The sequence below is a fragment of the Ranitomeya imitator genome, chromosome 5 (genome assembly GCF_032444005.1).
Source record: "Ranitomeya imitator isolate aRanImi1 chromosome 5, aRanImi1.pri, whole genome shotgun sequence".
NCBI lineage: Eukaryota > Metazoa > Chordata > Amphibia > Anura > Dendrobatidae > Ranitomeya > Ranitomeya imitator.
In genome coordinates this window covers 1064681-1085667 of record NC_091286.1, presented here as the reverse complement: position 1 = coordinate 1085667, position 20987 = coordinate 1064681, and the positions used below count along the sequence as shown (strand labels likewise).

The 20987-nt window shown below is 44.7% G+C and overlaps 1 protein-coding gene across 1 annotated transcript in view; it reads left to right on the top strand.

Moving 5' to 3' along the window:
- OTOG (otogelin) overlaps window positions 1-20987 on the top strand; it is a 563613-nt gene that overhangs the window by 336826 nt on the left and 205800 nt on the right. The window contains exon 31 of the mRNA XM_069768186.1: window positions 1916-2061. Within this exon, the coding sequence (XP_069624287.1) occupies window positions 1916-2061 (146 nt within the window). The remainder of the gene's footprint in view (window positions 1-1915; window positions 2062-20987) is intronic.

Below are 20987 nucleotides of genomic sequence, written 5' to 3'. Positions count from 1 at the left end.
TAGCTCAGTTTGTGTCTTGCTTCTTAGTTTGCCAGGCCTTGCTCTGTTACTCCCGCTCTAGTGGTCTTTCGCTGTGTTCTTGCCTTGATCTTGTTGTCCGCCCTCCAGGAGGCAGAATATCCTGGTCCCTGTGTCTTTGTCCTTGTGTCTTGTTCTATTGCCTTGTCTGTACTTTGTCCTACCTCTGTCTCCTTGTCTGTGGCTTCCTTCCCTGTAGTGTCTTTCCTTGTGTTCTCAGTCTGCTTACACTCCGCACTCTTGCGGCTCTGCCTGCTCTGTACCTTTGTGGCTTTACCTCTGCTCTGCACTCCTGCGGTTCTGCTCTGTTCTACTCTGCTTAGATTCTGCAGTATTCTCTTGCTGCTGCTTCTCTCCGCATTCCTTGCGGTTCTGCTCTCCTGCTCCAGAAACCTCTTCCTGCAGCTCCTCTCCACATTCCTTGCGGTTCTGCTCTGCTTAGCTTTTGTTGCTACACTATCTCTTGCTGCTTTTCCACTCCTATCTGCAGCCTTGCACTTCTCTTCCTGTGTGAACAGGTCCCAACCTGTTCCTTCATTCTCCTTTCCTTCTGGCTTGTTTCTTTACCTGCATCTCCTGTGTGAACAGGTCCCAACCTGTTCCTTCATACTTCATTCCTTTCTGCTTGTTTTCTTACCTGCACCTCCAGTGTGAACAGGTCCCTACCTGTTTCTTCATACACCACACCAACCAGTCCTGTGTTTCTGCTGTCCCTGCCAGTCCTGTGTTCCTGCCAGCTCTGTGTTCTCTGCCGTGCCTGCCAGCTCTGTGTTCTCTGCCGTGCCTGCCAGCCCTGTGTTCTTTGCCGTGTCTCTGCCAGCCCTGTGTCTGAGTGTGCCAGCCTACTCGTCTGAGTTTCAGCTGTACTCTTCTGCCAGTCCTGCCTGATGCCCGCACCTGTCCTAGTGTTCCTGTTCTCCAAGTGGGATCAGCAGCCACAGCCAGACACCACCCTGGAGTAGCACCTGGCAGCTGCCTGCTGCACAAGCCTGACCTCACCGTCAGAGGCTCCAGTGAAAACCCAGGCAGCTGTCATAGTTACGCCCCTTCCAGGTGTAACGGGGTCTACTGTGCTGTAGTACCTCTTTCAGTACCACCCCGTGTTTCAGGAGGTCCATTCTGCTTTTGCTGGATTCTGAAGGAAGGACGCTGGCTAGGATTTCTTGATTACATGGGAGCATATAAAAGCTGACTGCTACTCCAGGTATTTCCAGTCTAAAAGAACACACTTTATTTACAACACACAGAATATATAACACAGATACACAGGGCAGGCCAATAGAAAAACAGGCCAGACATACATTACAATAGCCGCAGGGGGCCGGAGCCTGCTGGTATTTACTGTGGGAATTACAAAGGTGGGGGAGATCAGAAAGAGAATATCTTGTCCAGGTGCGCAGCCTGTGGACTGATGCATTTCACATGGAAACTATTATACATACATATACTGCATAACATTCTTGGTGCTGGGGGGTTCTGTAACACCAGGGAAGTCTGGTTTGTGGCACAGTGGGGCCACAAACCCCCCGAGCTCACACCCACCAGTCAGGGCGTGAGTGTGACAGTGGCTCTGGTCTGTATTTTGTGAACGTCTGTAGTGTGGGGGCATGACCTCATGGTGGTGTACCATATAACCTTATTTACTTGCATAGTTATAGGCCACGGTGTGGTCTTTAACCCGTGGACCTGGCAGTGGTCTGTAACCTGTGGATGCACTTGATATGTGGAGGTGAGCTGATTGTGATGGAGCATATCACCGTCATAGTCATGATCAGTACGCTGAGGTCTGTAACCTGTGGACGTGGCGTTATGGTGATGTTCTTCTTACTTCCTCTGTCTCCTCTAGCACGTCTATGATCCTTCTGGTGGTGAATAGACAATCTTCTTCTTGTTCCAGGCCGCTGCTCCATATTCTCAGATTTGAGTTTTGTTACATTTGATGGCCGTTATCTTGCGCTATATAAAGAGGCATCGTACATCATGACCCTGACTGAGGACGAGTCTATAACAGTGCAGATTTCTCGGTGCAGACACATGGAACAGGTGAGAAATTGTAGAAAAGCAGTAGAGCAGATATTAGTGCTATCCTCCAGAAGAATGTCCATCCTTCTCTTCTTTTAGTCTTGGCTGGCATGTGGTCCGGAGATACATACTGGATGTGAGAAAGTATCAGGGAGTTTGGGGGTCATAACATAGGTGTCATAGGGCAGCATGGTGGTTCAGAGGTTAGCACTGCAGCCTTGCAGCGCTGGGATCCTGGGTTCAAATCCCACAAAGGACAACATCTGCAAGGAGTTTGTATGTTTTTGCGGGGGTTTCCTCCCACACTCCAAAGACATACTGATAGGGAATATAAATTGTGAGCCCCAATGGCGACCGTGCTGATAATGCCTGTAAAGCTCTGTGGAATTAATGGTGCTTGAGAGGCGATGTGTCACCCTTATATTGAGCATTGAAGCATGACTTCATTATAACTTGAAGGGAAAAAAAAGCTAACACTTCAATCCAACCCCTGTGGAGTTATGACCCCCTGCTGTGAACAGCTAATTGAAGTGGGTTATTTGATGGAGAGCAGAAACAAAGCCTTTACCAAAGGCTGGGAGATAACAGTTTTAGCGCCTATGCACATAAAGGTACCGTCACACTTAGCGACGCTGCAGCGATACCGACAACTATCCGGATCGCTGCAGCGTCGCTGTTTGGTCGCTGGAGAGCTGTCACACAGACCGCTCTCCAGCGACCAACGATGCCGGTAACCAGGGTAAACATCGGGTAACTAAGTGCAGGGCCGCGCTTAGTAACCCGATGTTTACCCTGGTTACCATCCTAAAAGTAAAAAAAACAAACACTACATACTTACCTACAGCCGTCTGTCCTCCAGCGCTGTGCTCTGCACTCCTCCTGTACTGGCAGGACTGTACAGGAGGAGTGCAGAGCACAGCGCTGGAGGACAGACGGCTGTAGGTAAGTATGTAGTGTTTGTTTTTTTTACATTTAGGATGGTAACCAGGGTAAACATCGGGTTACTAAGCGCGGCCCTGCGCTTAGTTACCCGATGTTTACCCTGGTTACCAGTGAAGACATCGCTGAATCGGTGTCACACACGCCGACTCAGTGATGTCTGCGGTGAGTCCAGCGACCAAATAAAGTTCTGGACTTTCTTCCCCGACCAGCGACAGCACAGCAGGGGCCTGATCGCTGCTGCCTGTCACACTGAACGATATCGCTAGCGAGGACGCTGCAACGTCACGGATCGCTAGCGATATCGTCTAGTGTGACAGTACCTTTAGGCTTCAAACAATTACAAGCAGACTGTTTTGAGCCGAAGTCCAGTTATGAGTATTGTTTTTTGTGACAGGTCATGGGAGACATATTTTTGGTCACTGTGACAAAGTGGCTGACTCAAGGCAGTTGCTTACATCACAGTGCAGTCTAGACATCAGTCCCAAATTAATATCGGCCAGGTGGATAACATTATATATACCATGCTTCCAATCTATGGAAAGCTAAAATCATGATAGGAAATATGGCATTGATATCTCTTGCCTAGGACCTCCAGGGAAGAAGATAGCCTTAAGATTGGGGTCCCATAGTTTTTTGAGACCTAGCAGCATCCCATTGACCAGCCCCCAGATGAGGTCATCAAGGGGAGGTATGTGGGTGTGATGTTAATCTAATGAAAGCAGCTTCTGAATTATAATAATTTCTCCTCGCTACACTCCTGCTTCCCCTCTTTACAAATCCCTTCACTGGCTCCCAATTTCCCAGCGTATCCAGTTTAAACTACTAACACTGACCTACAAAGCCATCCATAACCTTCTCCTCCGTATATATTTCCGTACTAAACTCTCAATATCTTCCCTCACGTAATCTCCGGTCCTCCCAAGACCTCCTTCTCTCCTCCACACTTCGCTCCTCACCCAATCGCCTCCAAGAAATCTCCGGAGTATCCCCCATCCTCTGGAATTCTGTGCCCAACACATCCGGTTATCCACCACATTTGGATCCTTCAAACGGAACCTGAAAACTCATCTCTTCAAAGAAGCTACAGCCTGTAATGACCACACGGCCACCTCAACACCATTGGAGCTACTGCAACCCTGGACCTAATGTCTCCTTCCCCACCATCCTGTAGAATTTAAGCCCCCAAGGGCAGGGTCCTCGCCCCTCTGTACCAGTCTGTCATTGTTAGTTTGCTTACTGTAAGTGATATCTGTATTTTGATGTAACCACTTCTCATGTACAGCACCATGGAATTAATGGTGCTATATAAATAATAATAATTATTCAGTGCTAGAAGAATCAGTTCGTGTGCTCTTCTTCATAAGGCCCCCTTCACACGTCCGTTTTTCATGTCTGCAAATGTAAGGATTTAAGGACCGCAAATACGGACAGAGGCACACCCAGTGTATTCAGTGGTGGAGTGAATATGTCACAAAATGTCCCGCACATCTGTGTGTCATCAGCGTGACACATACCAGTGCCTGAGAAAAAGCAGTACAGTTCACGCTTTTCCCAGGTGCTGGGTGATGAATTCAGCTCAGATCATTGTCGCCTTGTCTCCCTGAGCTCAGCGTGACCGTGCAACAATGATAGGAGTTGTATTCAACACCTGCTGTGTAAATTGTGTATAAAAATTAAATAAAAAAATTGGAGTGGGCTTCAGTGTAATTTTGATAACTAGAAGAGGCTGAGGCGATTGGTGACTGATGTTACTATTCTGGGAAAGGGGACAATTTCCCAAAAGATTCCCATGTCCCAGGCTAGTAATAATAACTCACAGCTGTTTGTTTACCCTTTACTGGTTAGTTTATGGGGGACCCCAGAAAAGAATGACGTAGGGTCCCCCTATAAATTCTAACCAGTAAAGGCTTAACAGACAAATGTGGGTTGATATTATAGTCTGGGTGTGAGAACTTTTGGAACACCTGGAGTGGACCCGCAGATCCACGACAACGAACCTCCCAAGGGTGAACTGACCAGGTAGACCACCCCTATACAGGGAGCGTTCGGGGCAGACCCAAGGGAGACTATTGCCGCAGAAGCTGGAACCCGGAGAAAGTAGTAGGAGGTACAAAATAGAGAAGCTGGGCGTAGGACGGACAGAGCGGGGTAAGATGAAGTACAGTTTGGTAAGAGCTGAGTACAGGCGAGACCAAAGGAGCACTGCGAAGGGGAAGACACAAAAGAAACAGTACAGGACAGAGACACCAGACTAACAGAGTACGGAGAGGACACTGGGAAGGCTGGACTGGACGAGGAGAAAAGGAAGCCTGGGAAAGGCAGAGAAGCTGAACTGGCAGGACAGAGCGGAGACTCAGAACAGGCGGTGCAAAGACAAAGGTGGACCTGAGTCACAGAAGCACAAATGACAGACAGGCAAGGAGCAGAGGAAGGAATCGCCTTAAATACATGGAGTGCTGAAGGACTTCCGGGTCACTGTCCTCCAGGATCACAGAGAGGAGATACAGAGCGCCTGTAAACCAGAAAGAGGAAGTGCTGGAGTGGGCAGTGCGCACGCGCACCTGACGAGAACCAGAGAGCCGAGAAGAATGAAGGAGAGGACGCGCGCCTCTCAGGAGGAGCATGACACAGCGGGAAAGTATGAGCGGGGGGAGCGGCGGTGGTCCCTTCAGCAGGCACGGCCACAGAAGGAGTGGCCGTGACACTGGGAATGGGCCAGAGATATTGCCTCCCCCTCCTCCTGGACAACATCAGCCCTCAGCCGCCTTAGAAATGACACATCCATACGATGTGCCTAATCTTGTGCTTACGGAACAAAAAGGGGAGTGTGGTGATTATAAAGCACTAGTGATGAGCCAGTGTACTCATTGCTTGGCTTTTCCCGAGCACGCTTGGGTGTTCTCCAAGTATTTTTTAGTGCTCATCGCCTCAGCTGCATGATTTACAGCTGCTAGACAGCTTGAATACATGTGGATTTCCCTAGCAACCAGACAACCCCCACATGTACTCAGGCTGTCTAGCAGCTGTAAATCATGAAGCTGCATCAACAAAAAATAAATCTCTGCGCACTTACAAATACTCGGAGACCACCCGAGCAACGAGTATACTCGCTCCTCACTATAAGACACCAAATAACCAATAGAATACAATAACTACAAAATGTGGGAATAAAGAGAATTTTTTTATTGATGCCAAACTGAAGAGACATGCATAAAACAATGAAAAAGGGGTAAAGGTGGCCCCATTATAACAGCACACTGGCCCTGTCCTAGTGCACAGGGTTAGTGGCAAAAAAACAAAATCCCTCAAAGACTGCAAGAAAAGGTGACATAAAGCAGATCGGGGGGTTGCAAACAGGATATGATAATGCAATATATGTTTAGAGATCAGATATTTATACATAGTTATATATACATAGTTATTAAGGTTGAAGGAAGACTATCAGTCCATCTAGTTCAACCCATAGCCTAACCTAACATGCCCTAACATGTTGATCCAGAGGAAGGCAAAAAAAAAACCCATGTGGCAAAGAGGAAGCTCCACATTGGGGAAAAAAATTCCTTCCCGACTCCACATACGGCAATCAGACTAGTTCCCTGGATCAACGCCCTATCAAGGAATCTAGTGTATATACCCTGTAACATTATACTTTTCCAGAAAGGCATCCCGTCCCCTCTTAAATTTAAGTAATGAATCACTCATTACAACATCATACGGCAGAGAGTTCCATAGTCTCACTCCTCTTACAGTAAAGAATCCACGTCTGTTATTATGCTTAAACCTTTTTTCCTCCAACCGCAGAGGATGCCCCCTTGTCCCTGTCTCAGGTCTATGATTAAAAAGATCATCAGAAAGGTCTTTGTACTGTCCCCTCATATATTTATACATTAACATAAGATCACCCCTTAGTCTTCGTTTTTCCAAACTAAATAGCCCCCAGTGTAATAACCTATCTTGGTATTGCAGACCCCCCAGTCCTCTAATAACCTTGGTCGCTCTTCTCTGCACCCGCTCCAGTTCAGCTATGTCTTTCTTATACACCGGAGACCAGAACTGTGCACAGTATTCTAAGTGTGGTCGAACTAGTGACTTGTATAGAGGTAAAATTATGTTCTCCTCATGAGCATCTATGCCTCTTTTAATGCCTCCCATTATTTTATTTGCCTTTGTAGCAGCTGCCTGACACTGGCCACTGAATATGAGTTTGTCATCCACCCATACACCCAGGTCTTTTTCATTGACAGTTTTGCCCAGAGTTTTAGAATTAACCACATAATTATACATCTTATTACCTCTCCCCAAGTGCATGACCTTACATTTATCCCCATTAAAGCTCATTTGCCATTTATCAACCCAAGCTTCTGGTTTACATAAATCATCCTGTAATATAAAATTGTCCTCCTCTGTATTGATTACCCTGCAGAGTTTAGTGTCATCTGCAAATATTGAAATTCTGCTCTGAATGCCCCCTACAAGGTCATTAATAAATATGTTAAAAAGAAGAGGGCCCAATACTGACCCCTGTGGTACCCCACTGCTAACCGCTACCCAGTCCGAGTGTGCTCCATTAATAACCACCCTTTGTTTCCTATCCCTGAGCCAGCTCTCAACCCACTTGCACATATTTTCCCCTATCCCCATTGTTCTCATTTTATGTATCAACCTTTTGTGTGGCGCCGTATCAAAAGCTTTTGAAAAGTCCATATACACTACATCCACTGGGTTCCCTTGGTCCAATCCGGAACTTACCTCTTCATAGAAACTGATCAAATTAGTCTGACATGAACGGTCCCTAGTAAACCCGTGCTGATCCTGGGTCATGAGGTTATTCCTCTTCAGATACTCCAGTATAGCGTCCCTTAGAATGCCCTCCAGGATTTTACCCACAGTAGAGGTTAAGCTTACTGGCCTATAATTTCCGAGTTCAGTTTTTGTTCCCTTTTTGAATATTGGCACCACATTTGCTATACGCCAGTCCTGTGGTACAGACCCTGTTATTATGGAGTCTTTAAAGATTAAAAATAATGGTCTATCAATGACTGTACTTAATTCCTGCAGTACTCGAGGGTGTATCCCATCCGGGCCCGGAGATTTGTCAATTTTAGTGATTTTTAGACGCCGCCGCACTTCCTGCTGGGTTAAGCAGGTGACATTTAATGGGGAATTTTTATCACTAGTTATTTTGTCTGCCATGGGATTTTCTTGTGTAAATAGTGATCAAAAAAAGTCATTTAGCATATTGGCTTTTTCCTCATCCTCATCCACCATCTCACCCAGACTATTTTTAAGGGGGCCAACACTATCATTTTTTAGTTTCTTGCTATTTATATAGTTAAAGAATATTTTAGGATTATTTTTACTCTCTCTGGCAATGAGTCTCTCTGTCTCAATCTTTGCTGCCTTGATTTACTTTTTACAGAATTTATTTAATTTTCTGTATTTATTTAATGCCTCCTCACTACCTACTTCCTTTAATTCTCTATATTCTTTCTTTCTGTCCCTTATTGCGCCCCTTACAGCTCTATTTAGCCATATTGGTTTCCTCCTATTTCTAGTATGTTTATTTCCATACGGTATATACTGTGCACAGGTCCTCTCCAGGATGCTAATAAACGTCTCCCATTTTCTTTGTGTGTCTCAGGATATCGTCCCATTTAATTGCACCAAGATCCTCTCTCATCTGTTGGAAATTTGCCCTCCTGAAGTTTAGTGTCCTTGTAACCCCTCTACTACAAATCTTATTAAAGGATACATGAAAACTTATTATTTTGTGATCACTATTCCGCCAGTGACCCCCAACCCTTATATTTGATATGCGGTCTGGCCTGTTGGTTAATATTCGGTCTAGCAGTGCCCCCCTTCTTGTTGGGTCCTGAACCAGTTGTCAGAGGTAATTGTCTCTCATAGTTGTCAAACCCCGATCACTTTTGCTGGAACTGCAGGTTTCTGTTCCCCAATCTATTTCAGGGTAGTTGAAGTCCCCCATAATAATGACTTCTCCTTGAGTCGCAGCTTCATCTATTTGCTTTACGAGGATATTCTCCATTGCTTCCATTATTTTTGGAGATTTATAACAAACCCCTATCAGTAATTTATTATTTTTTCCCCCTCCCCTTATCTCCACCCACAGGGATTCTACATTTTCATTAGAATCGCCTATATTATCGCGCAGGATGGGTTTTAAGGATGATTTTACATATAGACACACCCCACCCCCTCGCTTATCTGTACGGTCATTTCTGAACAGACTATAGCCTTGCAAGTTAACAGCCCAGTCATGGCTCTCATCCAGCCACACCTCAGATATCCCCACCATGTCATAATTATGCTCCAACAACATTAGTTCTAATTCGTCCATTTTATTGGCGAGGCTTCTGGCATTAGTATACATACATTTTATGTATCTCGCTGTACCTCTATTCATTCTTAAATTATTAACTGTTCTAACCCCACCCCACATGCCACCGCCACCCCCATCTTCCTTATTTGTGCCCAGGTCTCTATCTGCACTATCTTCCCCTCCTATAAAATGAATACCCTCCCCCCCAATCCCTAGATTAAACACTCCTCCAACCTTCTAGCCATTTTCTCCCCCAACACAGCTGCACCTTCCCCATTGAGGTGCAGCCCGTCCCTAGCATAGAGCCTGTAGCCAGCTGAGAAGTCGGCCCAGTTCTGCAGGAACCCAAACCACTCCTTCCTACACCAATTCTTGAGCCACTTATTAACCTCCCTAATCTCCCGTTGCCTCTCTGGCGTGGCACGTGGTACCGGCAGTATTTCGGAAAATACCACGTTGGAGGTCCTTGCTTCAGCTTGCAGCCTAATTCCCTGAAATCATCTTTAAGGACCTTCCACCTATCTCTAACTTTGTCATTTGTGCCACAGTGCACCATGACCACTGGGTCCTCACCAGCCCCTCCCAGTAATCTGTCCACCCGATCAGCAATGTGTCGGACTCGAGCGCCAGGTAGGCAGCACACCGCTCGACGATCCCTGTCTTTGTGACAGATTGCCCTATCTGTTCCCCTAATAATTGAGTCGCCCACTACCAGCACCTGTCTGGCCTGCCCTGCTCTCCTATGTCCCTCCTTACTGGAGCAGTCACTCCTCCGGCTTTCAGAGGACATGCCTGGCTGCAGCAGTGCTACCCCTGTACTGGCACCCCCCTCATCTGCCAACAGATCAGGACTAGCCTCCCTGGCACTCTTCCCTCTACCCCGCTTCCTAACTGTCACCCAGCTTGCTACTTCATCGTCCTGCAGCTCCATCCCACCATCATAGTAACATAGTAACATAGTAACATAGTTAGTAAGGCCGAAAAAAGACATTTGTCCATCCAGTTCAGCCTATATTCCATCATAATAAATACCCAGATCTACGTCCTTCTACAGAACCTAATAATTGTATGATACAATATTGTTCTGCTCCAGGAAGACATCCAGGCCTCTCTTGAACCCCTCGACTGAGTTCGCCATCACCACCTCCTCAGGCAAGCAATTCCAGATTCTCACTGCCCTAACAGTAAAGAATCCTCTTCTATGTTGGTGGAAAAACCTTCTCTCCTCCAGACGCAAAGAATGCCCCCTTGTGCCAGTCACCTTCCTTGGTATAAACAGATCCTCAGCGAGATATTTGTATTGTCCCCTTATATACTTATACATGGTTATTTGATCGCCCCTCAGTCGTCTTTTTTCTAGACTAAATAATCCTAATTTCGCTAATCTATCTGGGTATTGTAGTTCTCCCATCCCCTTTATTAATTTTGTTGCCCTCCTTTGTACTCTCTCTAGTTCCATTATATCCTTCCTGAGCACCGGTGCCCAAAACTGGACACAGTACTCCATGTGCGGTCTAACTAGGGATTTGTACAGAGGCAGTATAATGCTCTCATCATGTGTATCCAGACCTCTTTTAATGCACCCCATGATCCTGTTTGCCTTGGCAGCTGCTGCCTGGCACTGGCTGCTCCAGGTAAGTTTATCATTAACTAGGATCCCCAAGTCCTTCTCCCTGTCAGATTTACCCAGTGGTTTCCCGTTCAGTGTGTAATGGTGATATTGATTCCCTCTTCCCATGTGTATAACCTTACATTTATCATTGTTAAACCTCATCTGCCACCTTTCAGCCCAAGTTTCCAACTTATCCAGATCCATCTGTAGCAGAATACTATCTTCTCTTGTATTAACTGCTTTACATAGTTTTGTATCATCTGCAAATATCGATATTTTACTGTGTAAACCTTCTACCAGATCATTAATGAATATGTTGAAGAGAACAGGTCCCAATACCGACCCCTGCGGTCCCCACTGGTCACAGCGACCCAGTTAGAGACTATACCATTTATAACCACCCTCTACTTTCTATCACTAAGCCAGTTACTAACCCATTTACACACATTTTCCCCCAGACCAAGCATTCTCATTTTGTGTACCAACCTCTTGTGCGGCACGGTATCAAACGCTTTGGAAAAATCGAGATATACCACGTCCAATGACTCACCGTGGTCCAGTCTATAGCTTACCTCTTCATAAAAACTGATTAGATTGGTTTGACAGGAGCGATTTCTCATAAACCCATGCTGATATGGAGTTAAACAGTTATTCTCATTGAGATAATCCAGAATAACATCCCTCAGAAACCCTTCAAATATTTTACCAACAATAGAGGTTAGACTTACTGGCCTATAATTTCCAGGTTCACTTTTAGAGCCCTTTTTGAATATTGGCACCACATTTGCTATGCGCCAGTCCTGCGGAACAGACCCTGTCGCTATAGAGTCCCTAAAAATAAGAAATAATGGTTTATCTATTACATTACTTAGTTCTCTTAGTACTCGTGGGTGTATGCCATCCGGACCCGGAGATTTATCTATTTTAATCTTATTTAGCCGGTTTCGCACCTCTTCTTGGGTTAGATTGGTGACCCTTAATATAGGGTTTTCATTGTTTCTTGGGATTTCACCTAGCATTTCATTTTCCACCGTGAATACCGTGGAGAAGAAGGTGTTTAATATGTTAGCTTTTTCCTCGTCATCTACAACCATTCTTTCCTCACTATTTTTTAAGGGGCCTACATTTTCAGTTTTTATTCTTTTACTATTGATATAGTTGAAGAACAGTTTGGGATTAGTTTTACTCTCCTTAGCAATGTGCTTCTCTGTTTCCTTTTTGGCAGCTTTAATTAGTTTTTTAGATAAAGTATTTTTCTCCCTATAGTTTTTTAGAGCTTCAATGGTGCCATCCTGCTTTAGTAGTGCAAATGCTTTCTTTTTACTGTTAATTGCCTGTCTTACTTCTTTGTTTAGCCACATTGGGTTTTTCCTATTTCTAGTCCTTTTATTCCCACAAGGTATAAACCGCTTACACTGCCTATTTAGGATGTTCTTAAACATTTCCATTTAATATCTGAATTCTTATTTCTGAGGATATTGTCCCAGTCTACCAGATTAAGGGCATCTCTAAGCTGTTCAAACTTTGCCTTCCTAAAGTTCAGTGTTTTTGTGACTCCCTGACAAGTCCCCCTAGTGAAAGACAGGTGAAACTGCACAATATTGTGGTCGCTATTTCCTAGATGCCCGACCACCTGCAGATTTGTTATTCTGTCAGGTCTATTAGATAGTATTAGGTCTAAAAGTGCTGCTCCTCTGGTTGGATTCTGCACCAATTGTGAAAGATAATTTTTCTTGGTTATTAGCAGAAACCTGTTGCCTTTATGGGTTTCACAGGTTTCTGTTTCCCAGTTAACCCCTCTGTGACCTTAGACGTACTATCCCGTCGAGGTGCCCTGGGCTTATCTGACCCTGGACGGGATAGTACGTCATAGCCGATCGGCCGCGCTCACGGGGGGAGCGCGGCCGATCGCGGCCGGGTGTCAGCTGCTTATCGCAGCTGACATCCGGCACTATGTGCCAGGAGCGGTCACGGACCGCCCCCGGCACATTAACCCCTGGCACACCGCGATCAAAGATGATCGCGATGTGCCGGCGGTGCAGGGAAGCACCGCGCAGGGAGGGGGCTCCCTGCGGGCTTCCCTGAGCCCCCCGCAGCAACGCGATGTGATCGCGTTGCTGCGAGGGTCTCCTCACCTCCCTCCCTGCTCGAGCCCCGGATCCAAGATGGCCGCGGATCCGGGTCCTGCAGGGAGGGAGGTGGCTTCACAGAGCCTGCTCAGAGCAGGCACTGTGAAGCAGCCTGCACTCCTATCAGATCAGTGATCTGACAGAGTGCTGTGCAAACTGTCAGATCACTGATCTGTGATGTCCCCCCCTGGGACAAAGTAAAAAACTAAAAAAAAAATTTTCCAAATGTGTAAAAAAAAAAAAAAAAATAAATTCCAAAATAATGAAAAAAAAAAAAAAATATTATTCCCATAAATACATTTCTTCATCTAAATAAAAAAAAAAAACCAATAAAAGTACACATATTTAGTATCGCCGCGTCCGTAACGACCCGACCTATAAAACTGTCCCACTAGTTAACCCCTTCAGTAAACACCGTAAGAAAAAAAAAAAAAAAAACGAGGCAAAAAACAACGCTTTATTATCATACCGCCGAACAAAAAGTGGAATAACACGCGATCAAAAGGACAGATATAAATAACCATGGTACCGCTGAAAGCGTCATATTGTCCCGCAAAAAAAGAGCCACCATACAGCATCATCAGCAAAAAAGTAAAAAAGTTATAGTCCTGAGAATAAAGCGATGCAAAAATAATTATTTTTTCTGTAAAATAGTTTTTATCGTATAAAAGCACCAAACCATAAAAAAATGATATAAATGAGGTATCGCTGTAATCGTACTGACCCGAAGAATAAAACTGCTTTATCCATTTTACCAAACGCGGAACGGTATAAACGCCTCCCCCAATAGAAATTCATGAATAGCTGGCTTTTGGTCATTCTTCCTCACAAAAATCGGAATAAAAAGCGATAAAAAAATGTCACGTGCCCAAAAATGTTTTCAATAAAAACGTCAACTCGTCCCGCAAAAAACAAGACCTCACATGACTCTGTGGACCAAAATATGGAAAAATTATAGCTCTCAAAATGTGGTATTGCAAAAAATATTTTTTGCAATAAAAAGGGTCTTTCAGTGTGTGACGGCTGCCAATCATAAAAATCCGCTAAAAAACTCGCTATAAAAGTAAATCAAACCCCCCTTCATCACCCCCTTAGTTAGGGAAAAATAAAAAAAAATGTATTTATTTCCATTTTCCCATTAGGGCTAGGGTTAGGGCTAGGGTTAGGGCTAGGGCTAGGGTTAGGGCTAGGGTTAGGGATAGGGTTAGGGCTAGGGTTAGGGCTAATGTTAGGGCTAGGGTTAGGGTTAGGGCTAGGGTTAGGGCTAGGGTTAGGGCTAGGGTTAGGGCTAGGGTTAGGGCTAGGGTTAGGGCTAGGGTTAGGGTTAGGGCTAGGGTTAGGGCTAGGGTTAGGGCTAGGGTTAGGGTTAGGGTTGGGGCTACAGTTAGGGTTGGGGCTAAAGTTAGGGTTAGGGTTTAGATTACATTTACAGTTGGGAATAGGGTTGGGATTAGGGTTAGGGGTGTGTCAGGGTTAGAGGTGTGGTTAGGGTTACCGTTGGAATTAGGGTTAGGGGTGTGTTTAGATTAGGGTTTCAGTTATAATTGGGGGGTTTCCACTGTTTCGGCACATCAGGGGCTCTCCAAACACGACATGGCGTCCGATCTCAATTCCAGCCAATTCTGCGTTGAAAAAGTAAAACAGTGCTCCTTCCCTTCCGAGCTCTCCTGTGTGCCCAAACAGGGGTTTACCCCAACATATGGGGTATCAGCGTACTCAGGACAAATTGGACAACAACTTTTGTGGACCAATTTCTCCTGTTACCCTTGGGAAAATACAAAACTGGGGGCTAAAAAATAATTTTTGTGGGAAAACAAAAAGATTTTTTATTTTCACGGCTCTGCGTTATAAACTGTAGTGAAACACTTGGGGGTTCAAAGTTCTCACAACACATCTAGATAAGTTCATTGAGGGGTCTAGTTTCCAATATGGGGTCACTTGTGGGGGGTTTCTACTGTTTAGGTACATTAGGGGCTCTGCAAACGCAATGTGACGCCTGCAGACCAATCCATCTAAGTCTGCATTCCAAATGATGCTCCTTCCCTTCCGAGCCCTCCCATGCGCCCAAACGGTGGTTCCCCCCCACATATCGGGTATCAGCGTACTCAGGACAAATTGGACAACAACATTTAGGGTCCAATTTCTCCTGCTAACCTTGGAAAAATACAAAACTGGGGGCTAAAATATAATTTTTGTGGAAAAAAAAATATTTTTTATTTGCATGGCTCTGCGTTATAAACTGTAGTGAAATACTTGGGGGTTCAAAGCTCTCACAACACATCAAGATGAGTTCCTTAGGGGGTCTACTTTCCAAAATGGTGTCACTTGTGGGGGGTTTCTACTGTTTAGGTACATTAGGGGCTCTGCAAACGCAATGTGACGCCTGCAGACCATTCCATCTAAGTCTGCATTCCAAATGGCGCTCCTTCCCTTCCGAACCCTCCCATGCGCCCAAACGGTGGTTCCCCCCCACATATGGGGTATCAGCGTATTCAGGACAAATTGGACAACAACTTTTGGGGTCCAATTTCTCCTGTTACCCTAGGGAAAATACAAAACTGGGGGCTAAAAAATAATTTTTGTGGGAAAAAAAATTTGTTTTATTTTTATGGCTCTGCATTATAAACTTCTGTGAAGCCCTTGGTGGGTCAAAGTGCTCACCACACATCCAGATAAGTTCCTTAGGGGGTCTACTTTCCAAAATGGTGTCACTTGTGGGGGGTTTCAATGTTTAGGCACATCAGTGGCTCTCCAAACGCAACATGGCGTCCCATCTCAATTCCTGTCAATTTTGCATTGAAAAGTCAAACGGCGCTCCTTCCCTTCCGAGCTCTCCCATGCGCCCAAACAGTGGTTTACTGCCACATATGGGGTATCAGCGTACTCGGGACAAATTGGACAACAACTTTTGAGGTCCAATTTCTTCTCTTACCCTTGGAAAAATAAAAAATTGGGGGCAAAAATATAATTTTTGTGAAAAAATATGATTTTTTATTTTTACGGTTCTGCATTATAAACTTCTGTGAAGCACTTGGTGGGTCAAAGTGCTCACCACACCTCTAGATAAGTTCCTTAGGGGGTCTACTTTCCAAAATGGTGTCACTTGTGGGGGGTTTCAATGTTTAGGCACATCAGTGGCTCTCCAAACGCAACATGGCGTCCCATCTCAATTTCTGTCAATTTTGCATTGAAAAGTCAAACTGCGCTCCTTCCCTTCCGAGCTCTCCCATGCGCCCAAACAGTGGTTTACTGCCACATATGGGGTATCAGCGTACTCAGGACAAATTGGACAACAACTTTTGAGGTCCAATTTCTTCTCTTACCCTTGGAAAAATAAAAAATTGGGGGCAAAAATATAATTTTTGTGAAAAAATATGATTTTTTATTTTTACGGTTCTGCATTATAAACTTCTGTGAAGCACTTGGTGGGTCAAAGTGCTCACCACACATCCAGATAAGTTCCTTAGGGGGTCTACTTTCCAAAATGGTGTCACTTGTGGGGGGTTTCAATGTTTAGGCACATCAGTGGCTCTCCAAACGCAACATGGCGTCCCATCTCAATTCCTGTCAATTTTGCATTGAAAAGTCAAATAGCGCTCCTTCCCTTCCGAGCTCTCCCATGCGCCCAAACAGTGGTTTACTGCCACATATGGGGTATCAGCGTACTCAGGACAAATTGGAAAACAACTTTTTGGGTCCAATTTCTCCTGTTACCCTTGGTAAAATAAAACAAATTGGAGCTGAAGTAAATTTTTTGTGTAAAAAAGTTAAATGTTCATTTTTATTTAAACATTCCAAAAATTCCTATTAAACACCTGAAGGGTTAATAAACTTCTTGAATGTGGTTTTGAGCACCTTGAGGGGTGCAGTTTTTAGAATGGTGTCACACTTGGGCATTTTCTATCATATAGACCCCTCAAAATGACTTCAAATGAGACGTGGTCCCTAAAAAAAAATGGTGTTGTAAAAATGAGAAATTGCTGGTCAACTTTTAACCCTTATAACTCCCTAACAAAAAAAAGAATTGGTTCCAAAATTATGCTGATGTAAAGGAGACATGTGGGAAATGTTACTTATTAAGTATTTTGTGTGACATATCTCTGTGATTTAATTGCATAAATATTCAAAGTTTGAAAATTGCGAAATTTTCAAAATTTTCGCCAAATTTCCGTTTTTTTCACAAATAAACGCAGGTACTATCAAAGAAATTTTACCACTATCATGAAGTACAATATGTCACGAGAAAACAATGTCAGAATCACCAGGATCCGTTGAAGCGTTTCGGAGTTATAACCTCATAAAGGGACAGTGGTCAGAATTGTAAAAATTGGCCTGGTCATTAACGTGCAAACCACCCTTGGGGGTAAAGGGGTTAATATCCGGGTAGTTAAAGTCCCCCATAACCAGGACCTCATTATGGGTTGCAGCTTCATCTATCTGCTTTAGAAGTAGACTTTCCATGGTTCCTGTTATATTTGGGGGTTTGTAACAGACCCCAATGAGAATTTTGTTACCATTTTTCCCTCCATGAATTTCAACCCATATGGACTCGACATCCTCATTTCCTTCGCTAATATCCTCCCTTAAAGTGGACTTTAGACAAGACTTTACATAGAGACAAACCCCTCTTCCTCTCCGATTTTTACGATCCTTTCTAAACAGACTGTAACCCTGTAAGTTAACTGCCCAGTCATAGCTTTCATCTAACCATGTCTCGGTTATTCCCACTATGTCAAAGTTACCTGTAGATATTTCTGCTTCTAGTTCTTCCATCTTGTTTGTCAGGCTTCTGGCGTTTGCGAGCATGCAGTTTAGAGGATTTTGTTTTGTTCCAATCTCCTCACTGTGGATTGTTTTAGAAATGTTCTTACCTCCCTTCTGAGTATGTTTTCCTGGGTCGTCTTTGTTCGAGTCTAATGTTTTTCTTCCCGTCCCCTCTTCTTCTAGTTTAACGCCCTCCTGATGAGTGTAGCGAGTCTTCTGGCGAATGTGTGTTTCCCAGGTTTGTTGAGGTGTAGTCCGTCTCTGGCGAGGAGTCCATCATACCAGTAATTCACACCGTGGTCCAGGAATCCAAATCCTTGTTGTCTGCACCATCGTCTTAGCCATCCCCCCCATCTGTCCCATTGAGCGTCTGCTCCGTGAGCAGAAGACTCCTCCATATTGTCTATGGATCTCAGTGTTGCCAGCTGCACATTTAAGGCCCCTTCACATTAAGCGACGCTGCAGCGATACCGACAACGATCCGGATCGCTGCAGCGTCGCTGTTTGGTCGCTGGAGAGCTGTCACACAGACAGCTCTCCAGCGACCAACGATGCCGGTAACCAGGGTAAATATCGGGTTACTAAGCGCAGGGCCGCGTATAGTAACCCGATGTTTACCCTGGTTACCAGCGTAAAAGTAAAAAAAAACAAACACTACATACTTACCTACAGCTGTCTGTCCCCGGTGCTCTGCTTCTCTGCACTCCTCCTGTACTGGCTGTGAGCACAGCGGCCGGAAAGCAGAGCGGTGACGTCACCGCTCTGCTTTCCGGCTGACCGACGCTCACAGCCAGTACAGGAGGAGAGCAGAGAAGCAGAGCACCGGGGACAGACAGCTGTAGGTAAGTATGTAGTGTTTGTTTTTTTTTACTTTTACGCTGGTAACCAGGGTAAACATCGGGTTACTAAGCGCGGCCCTGCGCTTAGTTACCCGATGTTTGCCCTGGTTACCAGTGAAGACATCGCTGTATCGGTGTCACACACGCCGATCCAGCGATGTCCAAGGGAGATCCAGCGACGAAATAAAGTTCTGGACTTTGTTCAGCGACCAACGATCTCCCAGCAGGGGCCTGATCGTTGGTCGCTGTCACACATAACGATATCGTTGCTTTTTGTGACGTAGCAACGATATCGTTAAGGAAATCGTTAACGATATCGTTGTGTGAAGGTACCGTTAGATTCAGAATCTAGGCTTCCAAATGCACAACATGTTCACATCTCGCACAGCAGTGTGCACCCTCGATCGGCTGCTCAAGGATTGCATACATGTGGCAAGATGTGCACTGGAGGCATTAACAATAGTGGAGCACATTTCCTAATGGGGATTGCACCAGACAGAAAAGTTAAATAAAAAAAATAAATACAAAGTATTAATAAAATACAGACAATAATTCAGTAATTCCTCCCTTGGAAACTCCCTGACTCCAAAGTCACTGAATCACAAGTCACACTTACGCTCAGCTCACACTCGCTCTGCTGAAGATTTATAGATTTTTTTTTTCTCTAGTTCCCTTAGCAGCAAACCACCTTGCTGTTCAAATGCACTTCCAAAAATATGTATGTTTTTGAATATCAATAAAATAATTCAGTTTATACTATATTTTGTAGTTATTGTATTGAATATTCAGTGCCTTAAATTCACCACCCCCCTCCTGTTTTTGTTCTCATTTCAATGTTTTTTGGTTTATGGCACAATATTCTGGTTCATTATTGTTGCGGTGCCAGTTCCCCTTGGTTTCTCAAATCTGGCGCTTAGCCTCGCTCTTCCCACTTGCACCTGATGCGTTGGCAAGTGGGGTAATAGGGTTGGGGTTGATGTCAGCTTGTATTGTCTGGTGACATCAAGCTTAGGGGTTAGTAATGGTGACCTGTCTACAATATAAGGCAACCCATTACTAATCCCCTAAATCATTTTTTAAAAAAGACACAGCAAGAATAAAGTCCTTTAAGCTAAACCTCACCTTCATTTTCCCATTTATTACTGTAAAAATGAAAATAATGAAACACAATATTCCTCACCTGTCTGACGATCATCCATTTGTCCCACACCGTAATCCATCTCTGCTTCATCTGGATGCCTTGCTGAGCAGTGGCATGATGTGACTGTTAAGCCTGACATCCAGGAGACACTGAACTGAGCGTCAGAGTGCAGCTTCCCTGACCGTCAGAGTGCAGCTTCCCTGACCGTCAGAGTGCAGCTTCCCTGACCGTCAGAGTGCAGCTTCCCTGACCGTCAGAGTGCAGCTTCTCTGACCGTCAGAGTGCAGCTTCACTGACCTGCAGTGCCGTCACTGAGGTTACTGCAGGTCACGGAAGTTGCAGTTCCCTCCGGCAGCTCATTGTGAGCCAGCCAATGAACTGCAGTAACGTTGATTACGTCACCACTAGCAATTTATCACAGTGCTAGCAGTGATCTCATTGAGATCACAACAGTTCATCGGGCCGCTCACAATGAGCTGCACAAGGGAACTGCAACTTCTGTGACCTGCAGTAACCTCAGTGACGGTACTGCAGGTCAGTGAAGCTGCACTCTGACGGTCAGGGAAGCTGCACTCTGACGCTCAGTTCAGTGTCTCCTGGATGTCAGGCTAAATGGACACATCATGCCACTGCTCAGCACCGCATCCAGATGAAGCAGGGATGGATTACAGCGTGCGACAAATGGATTATCGTCGGACTGCTGAGGAATATGGCGTTTGATTATTTTTAATTTTACACTATTAAAAAGGTAAAGAGGTTGGGGAGTTTTATTTCTAATAAAGGACTTTTGGCATTGTCATTTTTTCTGGGGTCCCCATATAAACTAACCAGTAAAGGCCATGTATACAGCTGTGAGGTTATATCAATAGCCTGAGAACATTTAGGGCTATTAATAATCCCAGATAATTTATATCGGCCCCCAGCTGTCGGCTTTCCCTCTGCTGGTTGAGAACATTATGCGGGAGCCGACAACATTTTTTAAAAGTAAATTTAATTTACTTAAACATAAGCAAGTACAGAAAAGACACACAAGCACCGATTATATAGCACACATCTATCTATCTATCTATCTATCTATCTATCTATCTATCTATCTATCTATCTATCTATCTATCTATCTATTTATCTATCTATCTATCTATTATCTATCTATCTATCTATTATCTATCTATCTATCTAT